Source organism: Castanea sativa, chromosome 12, assembly GCF_040712315.1.
Source record: "Castanea sativa cultivar Marrone di Chiusa Pesio chromosome 12, ASM4071231v1".
Taxonomy (NCBI): domain Eukaryota; kingdom Viridiplantae; phylum Streptophyta; class Magnoliopsida; order Fagales; family Fagaceae; genus Castanea; species Castanea sativa.
The window spans coordinates 44033870-44057432 of record NC_134024.1 but is presented as its reverse complement, the minus strand read 5'-3'; the positions used below and the strand labels follow the sequence as shown (position 1 = coordinate 44057432).

Genomic DNA, 23563 nt, shown 5'->3' with positions numbered 1-23563 from the left:
TTAAAGGGGAAATTATTATTATTTTCCTCCAATATGAGGTCGGTTCATTTGGTCCTTGAAAGTTAAAAAATAATATAATTCTCTCCATTTATTTTTTTTATTTCCAGGTGACAATGTGGATGCTGGGGCACCCCAGGGGCCAAGTGGAAGCAATCACATATTTGAGGGTGCCAAAATCTAACAAACCCTATATATAAAAGACCAGAGTTGAACTTACCACATATTTCAAGAATGAATTTATTTATTTATTTATAATTTCATTAATTAACCAAATCAAATATTTTTAAACTTGAAAGAAGAAAATTGAGCATTACCCAAATTCTAAGAGCTAAAAATACAATTTACCTCTAATTAAAAATTAATTGGAAAAAAAAGTCTTTTAACATTTTTAAAAGAGAAAAATTGATTTTATGATTATTTCATTTAAAATTGATAAAGTTTTCTACTAAATTTGGTTTGAAGGAGATTACTTAGTGGTTTATAAGACCATCTATGTGTTAAATCATGTGATTCATTACATTATTTAATGACTTATGAAAAATATTTGGTCACATCTACCCATTCCCAAAATGAGAAGTGCTACATTCATAACATGTTTACAACACTTTTATAACATATTTTAAGTGGTAAGTTATTATTGGTATTAATTTGAACTCACCATTGAAATTACTTTTTTGACTACCAACAACAAGAAGTAAAAATTACAATTTACCATCCTTTGCTATAACCTAAATTACACTTTGTATCATAAACATTTAAAATGCACAGTTAGCATCCTAAACTATAACTCGTGTTATACTTTACACCCATCCTTCAGTTTTTCAAGTATCTTGAATGGAAAAGCATAACACCACTTGAAAAAACAGAATTGCTTCTCTTCTCAATCCTTTAAAAATAAAGGAAAAATTACACTTTATCATCATAAAACTATACTCCCAATTATATTTTGTACCATAAACTTTTTTTTTTTCCGTCCAAGATGACAACAAAATTGACAGCATAGTGCAAAGTGTAATATGGGTTATAGTTTAGGGTACTAACTATGTATTATGAAAGTTTATAGTGTAAAGTGGAATTTGAGATATAATTTAGGTTGGTAAAATACAATTACCCTTAACAACATGTCACTTAAAATTTGTTGTGAAAGTGCTGTAAAAATATTATGAATATAACATTTCTCTACTAAAAAGATTAAACCTAATTTATTTAGTGTCAAATTATTTTTTGCTGAGAGAAATTGTGAACTCTAATAATTTTAAACTAATATAATTTAGAACTATTTTGTAACTCTAAAAAAATTTATGATATTGTGAAAGCACTACAGTACCTTAAGTGTTGTTCTTTAAGATTTTGCCATGTGGCCACTTAACTAATAATACAATTATATCTAATGAGAAAAAAGCTACATGACATAATTTTAAGAACAAAAACTAAACAATAGCACATAAATACTATACTAAGTTTTGTCAATTGTGAAAAATATGAGTTTTATGCCATTATCTTCTTTTATGTTGACAATAAATCTCACAACATTTTAGCAACAATTGTCATTTAACAAAAAATATATATATATTAGTATCACATTTTATCTCATAAATTTTTTGTTACAACTATTACATGTCAGAGTGTGAGTAGTAAAACAAAAAGAGTGGATGCATCTATAGTGACAAAAAAATTATTCATAGTCTGGTGTGTACTCCTAGAATTACTTAAAAAGAACGGAACAATAATGAAATTTTGTGTGTGTACGTATATAGTGACAGTCTTTGATTTAAATAATAATAAAATAATAATCAAAGACTATATTAAGCCTTACTCTATCATCTCATCCTTCACTCGTTCACCACCTCTCCTTTGTTTTCCTTCCTCAAAAGCTCGCCGGAAACTACCACTCTCCCGGCGACGAAGCCCACTACTTTCCACCACCACCATTATCCATGTCCACTTCTTCAGTGTCCTCAATTCCCTTCCTCTCTCTCTCCAACCCAAAACTCACATTTTCTTCATTCAGACCTCTCTCTTTCTCTTCCTCTTCTTCTTCTTTTTCTTGTTCTTCGTTTTCCAAACGCTCCAATGGACTACGCAGCAACCAAAAGCTCTCCATATTCGCCTGCTCCACTTCACCGTTTATAGGCAGAGTCGGTTTACAGGGGCGACAAGGGAACGCGTCGATGCTGTCGTTTGGGATTAACCCGAACGATATAGCGCATACTGGAAAGAACAACAACAAGGATTCTTCATCTTCTTCTTCTTCTTCTTCTTCTTTGTCTCATATTCTCTCTGCAACGCTTCCTTTTGTGGTTGCTGCCACTGCAATTGCTGCTCTTGCTCAGCCTTCCACTTTTACTTGGTGGGTTCCTCGAGTGTTCGACTTTTGCATGTGGTTTTGTGCCTTTTCATCATGTTTCTATTCTTGGGTTTGTCATTGTTTGAGCTTTAATTTCTGTGTTTGCAAGTTTTGCATGTGGGTTTCTTTGTTTTTCTCTAATTGGGCTTTCAGTGATTCTCAGTCTGATTTTGGTTTCATCGCTTTCAAGTGTTTGCATGTGAGTTTGATTGTTTGTTTTCCAATTTGGGCTTATCATTGTTTTGAGTTTTCATTTCTCAGTTTTCAAGTTTTGCATGTGGGTTTCATTGTTTTTCTCTAATTGGGTTTTCAGTGATTCAGTCTGATGATAGTTTAATTGCTTTCAACTGTCCGCATTTGATTTTCTCTGTTTTTCTGTGATTGGATTTTCTGAGTTTCAGTCTGATTTTGGTTATTTTCAGTACTTCGGTTTCTGTTCTTAGTCGTAGGTTGTTGTCTGTTGTTTCCAATACAGTTTTTAGACACCGTTTTTGAAGTACTAATAATATAAAATTGTTGATTATATAAAATACTTGGAAATTGTTGTCTTGAAACTTTGCTTTCAGAATTAACTTATGAATAATCGCATGTTCTTTTTCAACCTTTTTCTGATAGCATAACTTTAATTAATCCATATTTAATAACATCTCTGTATTACTTAATAATTCTTTTGTTTTATCCTGATTTCTTACTTATCAAGTTTGTTACTTTTTTGTTTACTTTATCTTGTCTGGGAGAAAAGTGAGGTGCAGAGTGCTTTCCAGAGTTTAAAATTCCTATTAGTTGTAATCTTGTAGGCTGGAAGTTGCGTATCAGGTTTTGGACTACAAGTGTTTGACTAAAGGCTCCTAATAAGGAGTTTAGTTTTACCTAGTTTTTCTACTTCACATGTCTTCTAGTTCCTACTCAGCAGGTGTTATGGCAAAAAACTGTTTTTTTTTGTTAAGATTTACATTTGCAATGCGTCTGCTCAGCTAATCTATGTTTTTTTGGAGTTGTTTAAAAACTAAAAGACAATGAATTCTAAACTTCTCCAGGGTATCTAAGGAGCTATATGCGCCTGCTCTTGGTGGGATCATGTTGTCTATTGGAATTAGGCTTTCCATTGATGATTTTGCTCTTGCATTTAAAAGGTAAAATCTTGATTTTAACATTGTTGAATTTTGATGTCTGAAAAGGTTGAGCTGTCAAAAAATGGTGAATTTTATCATTTAACCTTATTCTAATGTATTTCTTTTGAGAATTTTGCTTTTCCATTCCATTTGTGAGATTTTGAATGTGCTCCCAATGTTCTTCAGTTTTCATCTGTTGCAGACCTTTGCCACTGTCTGTTGGGTTCATTGCGCAGTATGTGCTAAAGCCAGCACTTGGAGTATTAATTGCAGGGGCATTTGGCATGTCTCGGATGTTCTATGCAGGCTTTGTCCTCACATCTTGTGTTGCAGGAGCTCAGCTGTCTAGCTACGCTAGTTTTTTAAGCAAAGGGGATGTGGCCTTGAGCATTCTCCTAACCAGCTCAACTACCATTGCATCAGTGCTTGTTACACCTCTACTAACTGGCCTTCTAATTGGGTCTGTTGTTCCGGTTGATGCTGTTGCTATGTCAAAGTCAATATTGCAGGTAAGAATAACAGTGCATTGCAAGTGGAATTATAAATGATTTTACCTCATTTGACTTTGCTAATAGATTTCCTTTGCACTTTTTATCAGGTTGTTCTAGTTCCAGTCACTCTTGGCCTTGTGCTAAATACTTATGCAAAACCAGTTGTGACTGTCCTTGAACCGGTGATGCCATTTGTTGCAATGATTTGCACTTCTCTGTGCATCGGTAGCCCCCTTGCTATAAATCGGAACCAAATTCTGTCTGTGGAGGGTCTCAGATTGGTTTTACCGATATTTATGTTTCATGCTGTGGCCTTTACTGTAGGATATTGGGTCTCCAAAATTCCAGTTTTTAGGTAAATTTGTCCTTCTGCCTGAGAAAATTTAAATGTCTTGCTTTGATGTCCTGTCCTATTAATAATGAAGGATGTATTAGAAACTAATCCACTTGGCATTGCCTTGTTTTGCAAAATTGTGCACCTCCATTTTTATCTCTTAATAGCCCTTTGTGAGCAATTATCAATGTGGTATAGAGAGTCCATTGCTTAGAATTAAAAAATCTGGTTCTTTAACCTGTGCCCTTAAGGCACTCATTAACAGGATTCCTTTAACAATCAGGTATGTCTTTTCAAGAAGTCAGATTCTTGAGAGAATCTCTTTTTCTCCTGTCTTTTAGATTTAAGTTTTATTTGTTTAGATGCATGTTTCTTAGTTCAAGGGATTGGGGATGGTTCAAGGTATAAGATTGTTCTAATCTATGGGCATCAGTGTGGAGAATTAAAGGAACATCATTGAGCTTCCTTTTATCCTGGACATTTTTTTTAGGTTTGCACCGCATAACATATATGGTTGGCTGAATCATTAGAATTGTGACAGTATGTAATCTCTGGGTTCTTAATTCTCTGATTTCCTAATGATGGTAAAACTATTTTTCCTTCTCATTGCATTTCCTGCCTAACTTTTTTCCTTTCTCCCTTTCTCATTCTCTTCACATTGGTTGCTATTTTTGTAATCTTCCTGTCCTCCTAAAGTTGTATCTGTTCTGTAGAATTTATGGCTCTTAGAATTGTACTTCTCTTTTGAACCTTCCAAGGTTTGATAGTTATTTAAAATGTGATCCATAGTTGCTTGATTGCTGATTTCATAACAAAAACTGAAGCCAAAGTCTACGGTTAACAGATTGCAAATATTTGATTTTTTTCCCCTCTTGCTAATGAGAGGTATCCTGACACTCTTTCTCATGTCAAGCATATGGAGATCAAAATATATCTGGCTGTTGTGCTTAGAACCCCTTCTTGCAACTACTATTTTTTATAGTGGAAGCCAAGCCTCAGTGTTAACAGCATAGGTATGTGGAAACTGGATGATAGCATTTTCACTACCTTTGGAGAGCCATTTATCAGATATCCTCATTGGGTGTGTCTGTCACGCATACCTTTCATGTCCTTCAAACTCCTCAAAGAATGGAAGTAGTAGGTATAATTCCATGTCAAACTTTGTGGTTGCCATTCAATAATCTGTCTCTCCTAAATGCCATTGCGAATTTGCAGCCATAATTGATCGCAGTTTGGTGGGTCCAATTCCAAACGTTTGTTGCCTTTTGTAACTCTGGCAAACATCCCTCTCTCTTTGAAACTCTCTTGCTCACTTCTCAATTGACTTGTAGATAAAAGCCCACCTTCCCCTATTGATAATAGTTGTATCTTGTGAATTCTTGGAGGGGAACACATTTAGACAAGCTTGGCTACTCTTAATGTTCTGCACACAGGCTTGCATTCTTACGCATATGTAGGAATATTTCACCTTTGGAATTGGCATTTTTTTTTTTTTGTGGAGTTTGAACTTTGAATTGGTTTTCCTCTAATGTAACTTCATGTTTGACAGGCAAGAAGAAGAAGTTAGTAGGACAATTTCATTATGCACAGGAATGCAAAGCTCCACGCTGGCGGGGCTCCTTGCTACCCAGTTCCTCGGGAGCAGTCAGGCAGTTCCACCAGCTTGTTCAGTAGTTGCCATGGCTATTATGGGCCTTTGTCTTGCTTCTTTCTGGGGCAGCGGCTATCGAATTAGAGACCTGCCATCCCTACTAATGCCAGAAAGTGGTTCTACTGTCAAGGCTTAGTTAATTAATGGTGCAAGAGGGGTGGATCATGGAACTAATCTCAAGCATACAAGTATACTGGTGCTCACTTTTTGAAGAATCTCAGGTCAGGTAACGAAATGAGAGTCAGTGGCATTTTGTTTGAAACTTGTGTAGCAATATCAAATACAGGATTAGGAGCCATACATAGTGATAGCGCATAATTGTAAAGTTAGAAGAGTTTCTTTTCCATGAACTGCAACTTATAGTTTTTGCTGTATAGCGAGAAAAATATAGTGGATACATAGTTGCATTGCTTTAATGTGCTATAAGGTTTTGCTTTCTCTCTTAGCATGCATGGACGTGCGTTTTCAAATTGAGTTCATGTTGTGTCAATGCGTATGAAATTAATAAGTATAATAAAATTCATGTGATAACAAAATTAATAAGTCTTTATTAATGAGTTCAATGAATAATTTGTAACTCTTAACAAGTTTTTATTAACTAAAATTAAGAGAAAATCCTATGACATGCATTTGAGATCTATTTATTTGGCACTTAAAAGAGCCACAATATGAAATAACTACTTAATAATGCATTAGAAAACCTTACTGATTAACACAATTTAATAAAAAATTTCACTATTTTTTAGGTTAGTCTTTTAACATTTACATGCTATTTGGTGTCCCTCCGGGTAAAAAGTTTTGTTTTTTGTCTCTTTTTTTTTTTTTTTTTAAATTATAATTATATATGGAAAGAAAAAAAAATTGCTACAATTGTAAACTAATATAATAATTTAAACTTAATGTAATTTTAAGGTTTTATCATATAGTTATCCCCAAAATACAAGGTGCAAAAGCCTCTAATTTTATGATTCAAATCTCCCATTTCCAATTAAGAATTTTCAAATTTAAAAAAAAAAAGAGAGTTTAGTATGCCTTGGTTTTTTTATTTATTTTTTATTCCAATCCAATCTCTCTTTCACTCTCTCTATAAAATCATTTGCTTAGCTTGCCTGATCAAATTTGTGGCTGAGAAAAACAAATTCTAAAATTTGGATGAAATATTATTAAAGGGATATGGCATTTTCATGCTAGTGAAGAAGCGACAGTAGTTTCTGGAGCATCAGAATTCGTGCTTTACAAGTAGAGCTGTGTGCATCAAGAGATTTAATCCTAGATTTAATGCTATGGAGGTGTCCATTAATATTTGAAAAAAAATACTCCCTAAAAATTTGGGGTACCTTTTGTAAGATTGGCTTAACTTTGAGTATTTATAGGCATAATGGGCTAAAAAGTTACATAGGAATTAATAGTTCTGAAAGGAAATAAAAATTTGTAACTCCTGGGCTTTTACGATACCAACTAGTGCAATTGCATATCAAAAAGTTTGTAACTTAATTAGCCGTTTTTAAAAAACTTGTAAGCACAAATTGTAAGTTATAATTTTATAAACTTAAAAACACCTCAACAGTATATAAGATCAAACCACAAATCTCTTCTGCTACAGGACACATTTGTTTTTTGAATCCAAAAACTTGAATATTATTAACGATGGCGTCTTTCAAGAATTTCATCTTAGCTTTGTTCATTGCAATGTTCATTTCAAGCATCAATGTTAGCCTCGCAGCTCGTCATTTTTCACAATTTACTCAACCAGATGAACCATTTTTGCCTCCAATTCCAACGTTACCAAATACCATAAGTCCAACTATTCCCACTCGTCCTCTTTTACAGTTTACTCAATCAGATGTACTGTCATTCATAGCCAAACTGCCTAACCTAATCAAGTTATTTTTCTCTTCACTAGGCAGTCCTTCAACCCCCAAAGTCCCCAAGATAGTTCCCACTATCCCAAATCTCTCCCCTATCCCTACACCCTCAAACCCATGATTATATGTGAAAGTTATGTGATGTTTTAATTTTAAGTTTGATTTCTTCTTTTTGTTGCTTATTAATGTTTCTCAAAGTTGAAATAATATGTTATCGAGCTTCATTATTTGTCTTGTACTTTCAAATTTAAGGTTATCATTTTTTTCTTTGTTGTCATTTGGTTCCGTTTTGGTTCATTGATTAAAACAACATATTTTAGTACCAACACATTCTGCTATACTGTTTCTGTGTGTGTGTGTATATATATATGACCACTTTTTAAAATATATAATTGACATAAATAATCGATGAGCCACATCAGTATTTTTATAATGAAGATGACAACAAGGATGAATTTGAAACTATACCATAAAATTTTAGGGCTAAAATGAAATAGGAAAAAAATTAAAGAACAAAATGAACACAACCCAATTTTAAAGGGGCAAAAAGTGATATTTTGACAAGAAAATATAAATGAAAGCAATAAAACCAATTGAGTACTTAGAGGACAAGAGCCTTGTAGCTTGGCTGACATCTTGTGATGTTTAATATAAAGATATTCAGGGTTCAAGTCTTCCACCCTTAACTATTGATGTATACAAAAAAAAAAAAAAAAACTTAAAGCATTCATACCCGCCTTTTCAAATATTTAACCAAAATAAAATTAAAAAGTCATTTTTGCCTATTTTAACTAGTCCACATTTTACATACACTTGTGTTTCTCTCTCTTTTTTCTTTGTAATTTTCGTTTAAATAAACATTTATTTTTCTCTATAAAATTTTCCCAAATTGTCTCCTTTAATTTTTTTATTTACCTACACTCCATATTCCATATTGCTTCCAATGGGGAAATTTTATACTACAATTATACTTTGTAGACCTTTCAATCATCCCTTCCAGTAATTATCACACTAAAGGTTTGTTTGGATATCGTTTATTTTACTGAAACTGAAAACTATTGCTAAAAGTACTGTAAATAAAGATAAAAGTTAGCTGAAATAATACAATGGAGCTCATGAATAGTAGCAAAAATAAGCTAAATAGTGAAATAATTTTAATTTTTCATTAGTATCCAAACGAAGGCTAAGTCAATGCAAAATTTTCATTTAAGGTCTATCTGGGATCCACTTATTTTGTTAAAACTGAAAACTTTTTGCTAAAAATACTGTAGATAAAAGTAAAAGTTAGTTAAAATAGTACAGTAAGACCCATGAATAGTACCAAAAAATGCAGTGGGACTCATGAATAGTAGCAAAAATAAGATAAATAGTAAAATAAGTTGGCAAAATTAATTGTGAGGTTCTGAGGACCCAAGAACCCGAAGACCCGAAGAGAGGAAGACCGACATGCATTAGGTAAGATGGAGCAAAGGAGTAAGGGAAGTTACCTAAAAATACCCGAAGATGATGTGGCATGGGCATTGCTGACATAAGGGTTACAAATATCCGAAGGTGGTAGGCTAATTTAGAGGGATGCATTAAATGCCCGGCAACAACCATTCTGGCCGCATTAATTGGAAGATACCAGTTCAATCCGTTGCATTAATGTGGATATGACCTGAACAGTGTTGAACGCAAAGTTAGAACTCTGCTCATTTACCGACAGACAGGTGTCAGAGGGAAAAACATAGTAGATTGTGAGGTGTAGGGCCATGATGAAAGGAGCAAATAGTATAAATAAGAGTCGGGACACTATAGTGGGGGACTTTTTGTTGTTGAACCCTCTCTACCAAATGTATTGTATGAGGACCTTAAGTGAATAAAAAAGCAGCAACGTTTTTAAGCTGGTTTTATGAGTTTTTGGTCCTTACATTAATCATGCAAAATGGACACTAAATGTATTTTGTTTCACTAGTTGGGATGTATTTATTTTCTTGACCTCAAATAATAAATTGACAGGTGGAAATTCAAAATTGATAAATATTGTAGCTTGTATAATTTATATGGCTAGTGTTTTGCTCATATACTTCATGGCTAGTCAACTATCTAATATTAGGGCCTGATTTTTCTCCCTTTTAAAACTCTTCCATTTACCACCGTGCACCCTTGAATAGACAATCACTCCTCTAATATAAGTGCTTGTAGAGTGTGGGGAGTAAGGGTCGGGGGTCAAGTCTTAAGAAATGAGTTTCACATACATATATACTTTAATTAGACTATTGTAGAATTCTATCTCAAATAATAATAAATAAATAAAACCCTTTCATTTTCTCCTATTTTTATCGAGATGAATGACACTTGGAAAATAAGAAAAATCCATATGAAAGAAAATGTTCTGTCATTAACTACAGCTAGATACTTTGCAAATTCATTTGAAATATTTTTATGTTTTTTAAGACTTATTTATAATACTTAGGGTAAACTACGTATTTGGTCCCTATCTTATACACCATATTTTAATTTGATCCCTAATATTTCAGTGTCGTGTTAATTTAGTCTCTGCTGTTATCTCTTGGATGTAAATTATTGATGTGGCTAATGGCCAATGGCCAAAATAAAATATTAGCTTTTGCTGAAGTGACAATAACCTAATTTTTTATTTTTGCCGTTTGCCATATCATCAATTTTCATCCAAGAGATAATGGTAAGAACTAAATTAACACCGTACTAAAATGTTAAGGACCAAATTAATATAATTGAAAGGTTATGGACTAAATTGGAATATGGTGTAAAAGATTGGGACTAAATATATAATTTACCTTAGTACTTATTTTGTTAGAAGGTTTAATAATTAAAATTCAAAGCATAAAATACTTTCATATCCTAAAATTAAATAAATTGGCTTTAACACTTTTATTTATCAATATTTATTTACCTTAAGCTAGCCTTCCACATTAAAAAAATAAAACACACAAGACACTCTAAAATCATTATTGCCCTTTTACTTTTATAGTCGTGCTCGTACCAATACCACACTAAATGGTTGTGGAAAACAACAAAGAAACCTATACATTATGAGTTCTAAAAAATAATTAAAAAATAACTAATCTAATCAATAATTAGTTTGAAGGTTTTTTTTTATTTCTCTTTAGTTCTCAAACATCCAAAGACCCAAAGCCAATCACAGCTTTTACAAAACCCACAATGTTTGACCTCAACATCATAATCATAAAGCCATCGTCTGTCAATAAAAAATATAAGCCCTCTTCCTTGGTCGTTTCCAACTCATACAAGGTAAGATTAGATGAGATGACAATGTTGAAGTTAGGTAAGTGTCATTGAAGGGTTGAAAATAAATAATATCGTTCTTGGTTTGTGTGTATTTGAGATAAGTTGACGTGAATGTTTGTGGGTTGGTGTATATAAATGAGTAGACATGCAAGAGGTGAAAAGGTAAGAGTACTTATCTTTTAATTGGCAAAGTCTTGAAACATTGAACCATAAAAACAAAAAGTCTCCATTTAGATTTGTTTTTAACTCTCATGTGGCTTAAAAATATTTTACTTCTTTTGAACTCAATTCTCTTTTCAAAAGTGCGCCACATGGCTGAACTTCAACCTCTTCCATGTGAAGTCTTTACTTTATATGTATATATTTGATTGATTGATTGATTACAATTGTGTTTCTAACTCATATAAAATCATTCTCTCTCTCTCTAGCATGCATGCTCGTGTGCTGAATGCATGTGAAATTAAAAAGTCTAATCAATTTGATGTGATAATAAAATTAATACGTCTTTATTAATGAGTTCATTGTAATTTGTAACTCTTAAGTCTTTATTAACTCAAGTTAATAGAAAATCCTAGAAGTTGCATTTGACATCTATTCGGCACGTAAAAAGCGCAAATAACTGCTTAATAATGTGTTAAAAAATTATTAATAAACAAAATTTAATAAAAATTTCACTATTTTTTTAGGTTAGTTCTTTTAATATTTACGTCCTATTTAGTGTTCATGTGGCAGACTTTTTATCATGTAGAGTGATCTTAAATCCTCAAGACAAGGGGGTTTAGTTTGGTCACTTAGTTAAGAGATCATTGAAGATGACTCCTCATAAATTAATTTGAAATTCAAAGTTAAAACTTTAAGGTTTTATAAAATAAATACCCTCAAAATCAAATGTGCAAAAGTCTCTAGTCTTAAAGGGATCAAGTCTAGAGCGATATAGTTCAACTAGTTGAACATGACACATTATTTTTTAGATCTCATCTTGTATAGTATTAATGATGGCATCTTTCAAGAATTTCATCTTTCAAGCATCAATGTTAGCAGGGGCGGAGCTAGAAATTTATCTTTAGGAGGGCCGGTCAAGACTAAATAATCATATTGATTCACAAAAAATGTGTCTCCATTTATTTATGTATGACCCAATCAACAATGTTCTAATGAATTTTTGTAAAGAGATTGAAGGGAGTTAGTGTAAGACTATGAGAACATTTGCACTAAATGATGAGTTCTTTTGGAAGGGACTGGAAAGTAGAATATTGAAAAATACATACTGAAAAGAGAAGCTAATAGTAAAAGTGAGTAAAAGTGAGTAAAACTGTAAAACTTATAAAAGTTGTAGGCTTGTTGATGTGTTGGGGGAGGAGAGATGGAGGAAAGACTGAAAAAAAAAAGTCAAAGTAATTAAGTAAATTTGAATGAAACAAGTAGTCAAGGAGATGTGGGGGGCCGGTTAGTTTCATTTGGAGCCAGCTCTTTCAACAATTTTGTAGGACCTTTTTTTTAGCAGCTATAATAAATTTTCGAGCTTTTTTTTTTTGGGGTGGGGGGTGGCCCCCCATAGTAGCTCTGCCCCTGAATGTTAGCCTAGCAGCTCGTCATCTTTTACAATTTGCCTTACCTAATCAAGCCATTTTTGCCTTCAGCATCACCCTGGTGCAATAGCCTCTATGTGCAGTGGTAGCTGGTAGGGGTAATGCATGTTAAATGGAAAGGACAATTAGTGCTTAAACCACAAACCACGCTATATATATAAATGATGCTGGTGGGATGAAGTACTAATTCATAAGAGGATGGGATTAGTAATTTTTCTAGTCATCATACAAAAGACTTGGGATTAGAATTTTGATGTCTTAATTTCAAATTTATAAATATTGAGGTAAATTGTATGAATTTCTAAAATTCTATATATTTACAAGTTACAACAAATTCAAGGATATTAAGATTTAAAATTATTAGTATATTTTTCAAATTCAAATCCTTAACTCTTTTTAATCACCCAAATCTAAATTCATATACTCAAATATTGTCATCTAAACACACGTTAAAAAAGAAAAAAGAAATATATGTTTAGAGTTCAGTATGCCTTGGTTTGCTTTTCATTCTCTCTTAATAGATTCTAAAATTAGAATAAAATATTATTAACGTGATATGCCATAATTTAGGCTACTGAAGAAGCGGCCGTGGTTTCTAGAGGATCAAAATTCATCCTTTACGTGGATAGCAGTGTGCATCAAGAGATTTAATTCTACGCAGAGTCGCAGACAACTATTACCAATCAAATAATATAAGATTGCCTGAACTTGGAGAAATTACTAGGTTTACGTAGGGATCAAAATTCTTTAAATTCTTTAGGGTACTCTACCGCATACAATTCTTTTAATTTTAACCTTCATATTTTAATCAATAGTTCAAATTATAACATGTCATTAATCCACTAATAAAAATCTTAAATAATGACGCCACATCAAATATTAAAAACAAACAAATTAACATGTCGTATTTTGATTTTTTAAAGCTATTTTAATTTTAAGAAAATAATTAGAAAGAAAACCCTAAGTCAAACCCAAATGCGAGATCTCACTGCATTGAACTTATCTAATTTTATTTATTGAATCTTGGTTTCATTTATTCTATAAAAAAAATCTTGATTTCATTGCTGGGTTTTGCCTTAAATAAAACGCAGAGAATATGTCTTTGTTAAAGTTCTCCATCCTATGTCACATCTGGCACTATGATATCATCCATGGTTTTAAAAATCAGACCGAACCGGTCGGCTTAACTGGTTCAATCAGGAACTAGTCGGCCTAACCGGTTCAATCAAGAACTGAGCACCAGTCTGATTTAGGAAAAACTCCCAAAACCAGTGAAAATCGTCCAAAATATGAACCTAATTTGATCGGAGGCAAATATAGTTTTGCACCTGGTCCGGTTTTTAAAACCATGATCTCACCAAAGACAAGCTTGGTGCAGTGTGATTTGGATCTCACATCTACATTTTCTAAGTTTTTGAAAAAAAATTACTTGTAAATTTGTTTTTATTTTTAATAGCTAAAGTGAGATCTTTATTTAAGATTTTGTTAATGGATTAATGACATGTTTTAATCTAAACTATTGGTCAAAAAATGAAAGGTCAAGATTAGAAGAACTCTATGTTGTATAGTATTTTAGGAACTCTAAAGGATTTGGATTCCGGCTGAAATTGTCCTCTCGATGGACCTAATAATTTTGCTTGAACTTGACTATTTATAAGTGTAGCACGCTAGCAAGTTCTATAGGAAATTAACAGTTCCAATAAATTTAAAAGGGTATAAAATTTGTAACTCTTAGGCTTTTAAAATACCAATTAATGAAACTGCAAATCAATATGTTCATAAATTAATGCATATTTAAAAACTTGTTACGTTCTACCCTGTACGTAGTTATATTCAATAAATAAAACATAGATTGTAAGTAATACTTTAATAATAATAAAAATACCCCTCCCAACACTTTATAAGCTCAAACCACAAATATCTTTTGCAATAGGACACATTGTAATTTTGGGTCCAATCCTGCACTTAGAAATAATGGCATCTTTCAAGTGCTTCATCTTAGCTTTGTTCATTGCAATGTTCATTTGCAGCATCAACTTTAGCTTGGCAGCTCGTCATCTTCTACAATTTCCTCAGCCGGTTGTACCAACCTTGCCAATCATACCCACCTTGCTTAACCCAAACCAGCCATCTTTGCCTTCAATTCCAAAGTTACCAAATCCCACAACTCCAACTATTCCCACTATCCCAACCATGTCTCAGCCCACATTGCCAACCATACCACAACCCACATTGCCAAATCCTACAATCTCAACTCAGCCACAATCCATGTTACCTTTCATACCAACATTGCCCAAGTCGATTTTGCCATTGCAAATGTCGGCAAAGCCCACAATTCCACCCATTCCCACAACTTCAACCATCCGACGATTATTACCTAAAGTTACAATGCCTCCACTTTCTGACGGGCCTAAAATCGGCATCGGCACTATCCCAAAGCTACGGTTCCACCATCACCATTCTATCCATCCCAAAAAACCTAGAAGAATATCTATAAAGAACCCCTATCTCAAAGATCTCATTTGCTTTAGCTTGCGTAGAAAATTATGTTAAAAATATTAGCATGAAAACCTACTTTTTCTATCTTACACAACCATTTTTAAAAACACCCACTCCAGATTATCTTTTCTATTTATTTAAATAATCATTTTTCTTATTTGTTTATTAGTATTTTCATATATATATATATATATATATAGAGAGAGATAGAGAGAGAGAGAGAGAGAGAGAGAGAGAGAGAGAGGAATTTGATGAGACAAGAGCTGAGAGAAAAAAAAAATGATATACAAAGCTACAATAATCGTGTATATTTACACAGTTACTGTACAAATTTGAAAATTTACACATACTCAACTGATGTAGGTAATTTTGAAACTTGAATGTGTAAATTTGATATATTTTTCTATCATATGGTTATTGGTGCAAATACTTTTACTTGTCAACTATATTTTGGAAGTTATGTACTTTAACTTTGATCTCTTATTGTTATGGCTTATTCATGTTAAAGTTTCAATAATATTATATCATCAACCTTCATAATTTGTCTTCTACTTTCAAATTTGAGATTTTTATTTTTTCTTTTCTTTTGGTGATTAGTGAAAATGATGTTGTTAATTTATTTTAGTGATCGTTTTGGTTTTTTTATTAGACCATTGGAATGACATATTTCAATATCGATATGTTCTATTGTTATGGGATTATATATATAAATTTATTGTGATTTCATGAGGTGGATGATGACAGGATGAAATTGAAACTATATAATAAAATTGAGAGAATGAAATGAAAAATAATAAAAATTAAGGACCAAAATGTATGCACCCCATATTTATTGGGGCTGAAAGTGATTTTTTGCCTATAAAATATAAACATAAATAGTACAACCATAGTTATCAAACCCAGATTGGACATTAGCCGGGTCTATGAGCTAGATCACTGGGTCACTAGTTCAACTAGTGGATCAACGGTCGAGCCGCGGGATCAAGTAAAAAAGATTTTTAAAATTAAATATATACAAAAGTAAATTTGAGAAATCATAACATGAATATGTAAAATATTAAAATAAGAGATAATAAAGGACACATGCCTAAATTAAACTTGCTATTATAATTCAAAATCAAGGTTTCACAAGCAATAGCATTAGAAATTCTGTAAAATTCACAAGCAAAATAAAAGAATGTCATAAGATTGCAACAAAACTTTTACTAAATAAAATATTAATACATGTCTTAAAATTTTGTATTTAAAAAAAATGCAAATCTCAAAATACATAAACAAAAGAAGAGAAAAAGGGATAAAGGCTTAAACTTAAATAATAAACAAATAAAACAAAAAAAAACGTAAACAAAAGAAGAGAAAAGAAGGTTTAAGCAATAAACTATGTAATATATACTGATATACTCACACTAACATGCTAACTGGCTACATAAAACTAAAAAGAGGTTTTTTTTATTTTTTTTTTTTAAGTTTTCTCTTATTTAAATTACCATATTATCACATATGAAATAGTAAAAAATTTCAATGGGATGGACTTATTAATTTTAATTTTACACAATTCACAAACCCAATTGAGGTTATTAAAACCTAGTCAGGTTATACGGTTTGCTAAAAACCCTCCAGCTTTTACAGGTTTTGACCAGGTCTTATGCACATCCAATCCAATTGATGACCTAGACCGGTCTATGTGCTGGGTCACTGGATAACCAATCCAACCGACCGAGCCTGGTCAGGGTTAATAACACCGAGTACAACTAATAGACTACTTTGAAAATTCCCATCAACATCTTCAAATATTTAGTCAAATTAAAAATAAAAGTCAATAATTTTATTTTAACCCGTTTACATTTCACATACACCAAACTTTCTATTCTATTTCTATTTTCATTTAAATTTTATCTTTTTTATTATGAAAATTTCCCAAATTATCTCCATCGTTCTTCTTAATTTAGACTCTACTTTCATATCACACCCAATACACAAATTTACTATAATTAACAATTTCCAGCATTTATCAACTAAGTCGTTGCGAATTTGTCATATAAGTTTGCTTTCTTTTGTTTCAATTTGATAAATTCTTTGATTCAGCCACCAAAAAAAAAAAATTGATAAGTTCTTTGATTTGTGTTGATACCCGTTTGTTCACATATTTATTGCTCAACAGAAGAAGTCCAAACGCCCAACGAAGTAAGGCCTGAGGGCCTAGCAAGAAAGCCGAAAGTATGAAAGATCAATGGGTCAAGCCCAAAACAACAGGAAATAAAAGCCTAAACTTGCACTTGGACTAAGAGATAAATAAAAGAAAAAGCAACTTACGGTAGAATAAATGGGACTCAAGGATGATATCCCATCCCTGAATGGGGAATAGAGCCGAAGAGATGACTCTTTTGAGATACATCTTTCAAGAAGAGTAAATTTGGGTCTAGCATAGCCCAAATACCATGAGAAAAGGACAAAACTCAAAACAGGTTTGCTGCAAAACAACTTGGGTAAGATGAAATAAAGTGGGCCCAAAACCGTATTGATCAAGCAGTGAAAATTTGACCCATAAAGGCCCGAATCTGTTTGTACAAGAGGATAAGAGGAACATGTGAAAAGCAAGAATGCATGAAGCAAAAGAAGGCCAAAATCCAAGCAATGCAAGCAAGGTGAGGTCTGGGCTCAGCTCTTCTGCATTGCAGCCATATAAGGGGAGTAGAACTCATGACTGTTGAAGCTTAGAGAGAATGGTTTAGTGGAGGGGGGGGGGGTGGGTGGGTTAAAATGGGAGGCCTTGGGGAATGGTTTGGTGGATTTTGTCATCGTCATTGATGCAGGGCTTGTAAATGGAGCTATAAGCTAGATAAAATATATAAATGAGGTGAGGGAGAGGCAACAATGTTAGATAGATGTTATGGAAGCAAATGTAATTTTCATCATGGTCATGGTTATGATTAATGGATAATGACAGTAATGTCAATAATGGGTCTAAACAAAAGTGATATATTACAGTAAGTTATGTCAAACAAATGTGTGACGAGAGAGCAAAAGATACAATTTATTTTTATTTTGTTTTATTTCTTTGTGGACATCAATTGTGTATTTATTAGGCCCTAGTATTTAATCAATTTAATTAATATTTTTATTGAAAGTCTAGGGCAATTTTGGTCATTCCATAAGTAGTCTTTCCTAGTTCCTACACCAAATATAATTAGGGTTTCGTATTTTGTATAAGCAAACTATGTGCTCCTACTAAGGGGGGATGATTGGGATTGATGTAAATTTCTTTTGGTTTTTTGGTTTGGCTCTCACTCCAGTCAACCCTAGGTGTTGATTCTTGGTAATTTTTCTTTACTTGCTGCTGACTCCAAGTAAGCATAGGTACTAATTCCTTGGTTCTATATTTTAATTTCCAGTCTTTTAATTTTATTGTTAAATCATTCTTGTTTGCCCTGTATCATTGTTAAATTTTTTCATGAAAATTATTTGTTTCCCTAACATTACTCATAATTTTGGTATTAGAATAGAGAAGAAGCGGCTGTGATCATATTTTGGTATTAAAATATAAAAAGTTAAACGACAAGATTATCAAGATGCAAGGATGATGTTTAGCCTATATATTTGTAATATGGTTATTTCCTTTGTCTTATTTTGTTGCTTCCGCTTTATTCCACAATAAATTTCCACGTTACAAAACAAATACACACAATTAGAGGAGTTTCTCCAAAATAACCTTATTTTTTTTAGGTTGAATAGAATAAACCAGATGAAAAATTGGTAGTTTTGGAAAACATTTGTTTTATATGTATTTGAAGCAAATTTTGTCCTGACATGGGAATCTAATGCAGATGTTGATGATACGAATAGGCGAAGCTTGAGTAGGTTAAAAAGAACAAAAATATTACAACAAGACTGAACATCAAGGCGTACATCATGCTGTTAAGCTCTAATGGTATATATGAAGTTTCAAGTTTATGAGTTCTGATATATGATCCCAAATCCCAGTTATCTTGCTTTTATTACATCATTTCGATTATTTTTGACCGATTCACGTACTGTTACTAAAATCTAACAAATTTTGTGGTAAAACTTCTAATAAGATTTGGTTAAAATTATATATTTGCGATCATCATTTCTAGTTGAATGTTTGTACATTTTATATATCTGGTAAAAAAATGTAAAATAGATATATTGACTACATAAATCAAATACTAAATTCAGATACTTTCAGAAATATTGAAATGATATAGTTGAAAGAAATCTAACCAACTTAGCCTGAGAAAATCTTCTTAGCTACAAGTACATTAGAGTTAATGTTCTTCCAAGTATTGTTTGTGTGGTTAGTGCTTTTATGTCTTTAATAATATAATTTAGTGGGAGTGAGGCTGTGAGGGTATTTGGCATGATATATCTGAACTTAAGGTTTTTTTTTTCTTTGTATTAATGAAATCTGAACCTACGAGCTTTATTCACACACCCCACACCTTTACATTAATAAACCTTAGTTTCATTTTTTTTAAAGTAAACAATAATACTTTTTAAAATACACACAAAAATAATAATAGTGTTTTAGACTCTTTTGTAGTTGTAGACTAGGGTTATAAACAGTGGACACTAAACACACACTAGTTTCGTTTGATATTATTATGCTTTAATGAATTTATATATTTAAGGTTTAATTAAAAGATTATTATTATTTGTGGGTGAGGTTTAAGGTATAGTCTTCATATAAGTAAAATCAATCAATAAATTTTAAACAATTGTTTTAGACTTCTTTCTAGCATTCATTTTGTTCTTTTCAAACTATTAATTAGAATTTGCATAAAACCATGTCTTGTGAAAATTTATATCTTAATTTCTTTTAGGAACTTAATTAGCGTGTTTTTTTTTAAAAGTAAAACAAAATTATTTTTGGAGTTGGGAAAACAAAAAAGCTAGAGAAGAAAAATATAATTTTATATAAATTTCACAGATAATTAATTATCTAATAACAGTTTTTTTTTTTCAAAGCAAGCTTAGTAAAATAATTATGAACTATTTTATGCTTTTGTGGATATTTAAAAAGGGAAGACTAATTCTAAAAACAAGAACCAAACAGCTCTTAGGTCTCACCCTTCAAAAAGCTTAATTACCCTTTGTCCTATTGTGCTTCACATGTTACCACGTCATTTTGTATGCCTAATTAAGTTTTATACAAGCTTAAAAAAGAAAATTGTAAAATATTTGATTATTGTGAGACGTTTTACAACAGTACAATATGCTAAGTTGTTTTCTCACACAAGTTTTTTAAAAAATCTTTAACGATGTTAATTAAATGGGAAAAAAAAAACTATTAGCTAGGAATGAGTAAGCAGAAGCATTTAACATACGTGGATAAATAAATCATTTTGCCGGTGTACTTTTGAAGCAATTGGATGACAACCCTAAAAGATATAAAACCAAAGGGAGCACATATGGGTCATGGTTTTCGAAGAAAGGGAGCATAATGATGTATTAATCGGACCATTAAGTAGTACTTTTCCTTTTCTAAATGAATGAATTTGTTTGTAAATCTTAAATTAGTTTGCTCAAAAGTTATTTTGATAAAATAAACCGTGTTAATATAGCTCTTGATACCTGTAACACTATGCTAAAACTCATTTAAAATTACGATTAATCATTAAGACAAAGAGGCAAACTTAATTAAGGCAAACTGTTGAATTATATTAAAAAAAAAGAAAAGGCAAACTTATGGGAGGAGAAAAGCATAGAATCAAAACAAACTTTTCAGCCACAAGTGGTATTAAATCCCATCAGGTTCTAACTCCACATTATAGTTCATTATATAAAAATTACTATAGCATCTAACAAGAAAAATAATACTAATAATTAATGGAAAAAAGAAAGAAGAAGCACAAAAAAGAAATTAAACCATACACAAATGCTATTTATATACATTTTACAGTTCATCCCTCAGGCCATGTGTTCCTTAATTAGGATGGGAATTTATTCTTCACAAACAAATTATATCTTTTTGGTTGCATATTTATTTATTTCAACGCAAAATCTGACAATATATCACAACTCAACTCGATCAAGTAGAGCAAATTTGATCAGCAATTCTTGTCATCACCTTTACCTGAGTGCTGAGGCACTTTATATAATGAAAGGTCTCATCTAACAAGCTGCATGTATCCATTGCTTCACCACCAGGCACTAGCTTTCTAAGCACCTTGGCATTGCCAACAATACCTACCTCCTTTGTAGACTTCTTTCCATGATATATCTTTCTTTTTCTCATGGCAAGAGAGCTCGTGCTTCCAGCACGAACGCCGTGTCGAATCTTGGCAAGCATAGCACGACTCCAAGCCCTCCTTGAACCCACAGCAGAAGCCATGGATACATCAGCAGCAAGCTTAACTTTTAGATATCGTTGACAGATCTCCATGGGGGAAGATGGGGTACGAGTTCTTTGCCTATTTATTTTCAACAAGGCTCGAAGGAAGCGGCGGGTGAACCTAGATTTTATTGTACTAGAGGTGGGAGAGAAGCGCTTAGAATTCATAGTTTGGGAAGAGATTAGGGTTCGAAACTCAAAAGGGTATTGATGTTGGGCAAAAGGGTCTCTCTAAAAACACTCTGTGAAGAATATTGTGTGTGAAAACTGTTGTGGGTGATGCAGATATATTATGGTTGTACGGGTAACCAACTAGTCTAGAGAGAGGAATTTCCTTTTAGGGATAGATCCAAAGAAAAACAATAGTTGGAGATGGGGATTTTCTTCTGACACAAAAGGGTCCGCTTGCTCAGAACTCAGGAGGACAAAAGGGGAATGTAGTTTCTGACACAATATCTACATTGTAAGAGAGAGAGAGAGAGAGAGAGATGTTAATAACTAATAAGGGAATATAGGATGAAAAAACATGTGAAGAATAAGAAGAGATTGGAAATGGGAGGTGTTAAAAAGAGGGAGGAGACTTGAGGTCAGGGAATCAATGCTTTATTTTATTTATTTATTTTTTAATTTTAATATTTATAAAAAAATATATATAAAATTAGAAATAATTGAATTAGAGAGGTTCTTTTCCTTTCGTTTTCAGTTTGAGGTTTGGGAGGGGAAAGGTAAGTCGTCTAGTGGGGCAACATAGGGGCCAACCACCATATGATCGCACATGGTTCCATTTCCCACTTGGATTAATGTGGGTCCCCTTTTGCTCTCTTCATTTTGTTTTGTTAGGGTTCTTCCTATACTACCTATAGCTACTAACTCTATGTATCTTCTACGTTCTATTTCTATCTATCAACACTTTAATTGGTTTGAGATTTATTATATTGATTCATCTACTATTTATCCAAATTAGTGTATTAATTTTGACATATTATATAAGTGGGTAGTTATCCATTATAAACTATTAGGGTATGTACGTTAATGGCTTTGTTTTTGAGGAGCATTAATTTTAAATTCTCATATATGCTAAGAAGCCTCATGGTTCAATAGCATTGTTCAAATTTTTCCTTAGAGGGGAACTACTTATAAAAAAAAACTATTAGAGTATATGCAATGTACGCACTTAATCATTAAAATTATACAATCAACATCGTAATTAAATATCAATGTGTCAATTAATTTACATGGTAGGATGAATATGACAAATTCATCTTGAATTAAAGTGATTTTTTTGCTTTTGCTGAATTAAAGTGTTGAGTACAAGATTTTGTTGTTTAAAGTGTATATTGTAAATGTCTTTATAGTTTATGCAAGGAAAAAGTTTAACACCAAACTAGATTTGAGTTACCTTTGTCTAACCTTATGTGGCGATTGAATAGAGACCATCCATGTGTAGTTTTAATCATATAATTTTTTTAAAAGAGTCATGTGAATTTTTTAAATAATACATATGAATAGTCTTATAAATTGTCACGTTGAAGGAGATAGCTAGCTCCAAACTAGTTTAGAACTAAACTTTAACCTTTATGGAAATACTAGCTATAACTATCTCTCATCACTTTATGTATTATTATCAGATTCGCCTCCCCTTGGTGAGGACCAAATTGTCGATGCAACGATGCCTAGAGTATAGTGTATCAATGGGTTGATGATAGTGGCCATATATAGTGGCAGCAGCCTGATACGAAGTGATAGTGATTAGTGAGGTAAAGGTTTGGTGATGGCACGGGCAATAGTTGCTAATAATGAAGATGGTGGAGAAAATGGTGTCATGGTTGTCATAAAAATATTATATTTACATCAATCTGATGAATTATTTATATTCTCCACTCTTTGACCTAAAAAAAACAACGAAGGAATTATATTCCATACTATTAATTTGCTCTACATCCAAAAATCAAAAAACAAAAAGTGTTCGGTGATATGGCCCTTCCAAAACGTGTGTATATATATATATATATATATTACTCGCAAGGGGTCTCCTAGCTTTTTGCACAAATAG

General features: G+C 32.3%; 2 protein-coding genes across 2 annotated transcripts; one reads left to right on the top strand and one right to left on the bottom strand.

The window, feature by feature from the left end:
• Positions 1–1807: 1807 nt before the first annotated feature.
• Positions 1808–6351, top strand: LOC142618594 (putative sodium/metabolite cotransporter BASS3, chloroplastic). The gene is made up of 5 exons (XM_075791536.1): positions 1808–2350; positions 3385–3480; positions 3662–3968; positions 4058–4305; positions 5834–6351. The coding sequence occupies exons 1-5, from the start codon at positions 1938–1940 to the stop codon at positions 6069–6071; spliced, it is 1302 nt and encodes a 433-aa protein (XP_075647651.1). The 5' UTR covers positions 1808–1937; the 3' UTR covers positions 6072–6351.
• A 14673-nt stretch (positions 6352–21024) lies between these two features.
• Positions 21025–22030, bottom strand: LOC142619951 (transcription factor IBH1-like). Its single transcript, XM_075793357.1, has one exon. The coding sequence runs from the start codon at positions 21676–21678 to the stop codon at positions 21208–21210; it is 471 nt and encodes a 156-aa protein (XP_075649472.1). The 5' UTR covers positions 21679–22030; the 3' UTR covers positions 21025–21207.
• Positions 22031–23563: the final 1533 nt, after the last annotated feature.

What these genes read in the sequence shown, in the direction of transcription:
- LOC142618594 (XM_075791536.1), top strand. Translation starts at nt 1,938, where the DNA reads ATGTCCACTTCTTCAGTGTCCTCAATTCCCTTCCTCTCTCTCTCCAAC. An exon ending in CAGCCTTCCACTTTTACTTG is followed by an intron (nt 2,351 to 3,384) that starts GTGGGTTCCTCG and finishes AAACTTCTCCAG; the next exon opens with GGTATCTAAGGAGCTATATG. An exon ending in TTTGCTCTTGCATTTAAAAG is followed by an intron (nt 3,481 to 3,661) that starts GTAAAATCTTGA and finishes CATCTGTTGCAG; the next exon opens with ACCTTTGCCACTGTCTGTTG.
- LOC142619951 (XM_075793357.1), bottom strand. Translation starts at nt 21,678, where the DNA reads ATGAATTCTAAGCGCTTCTCTCCCACCTCTAGTACAATAAAATCTAGG.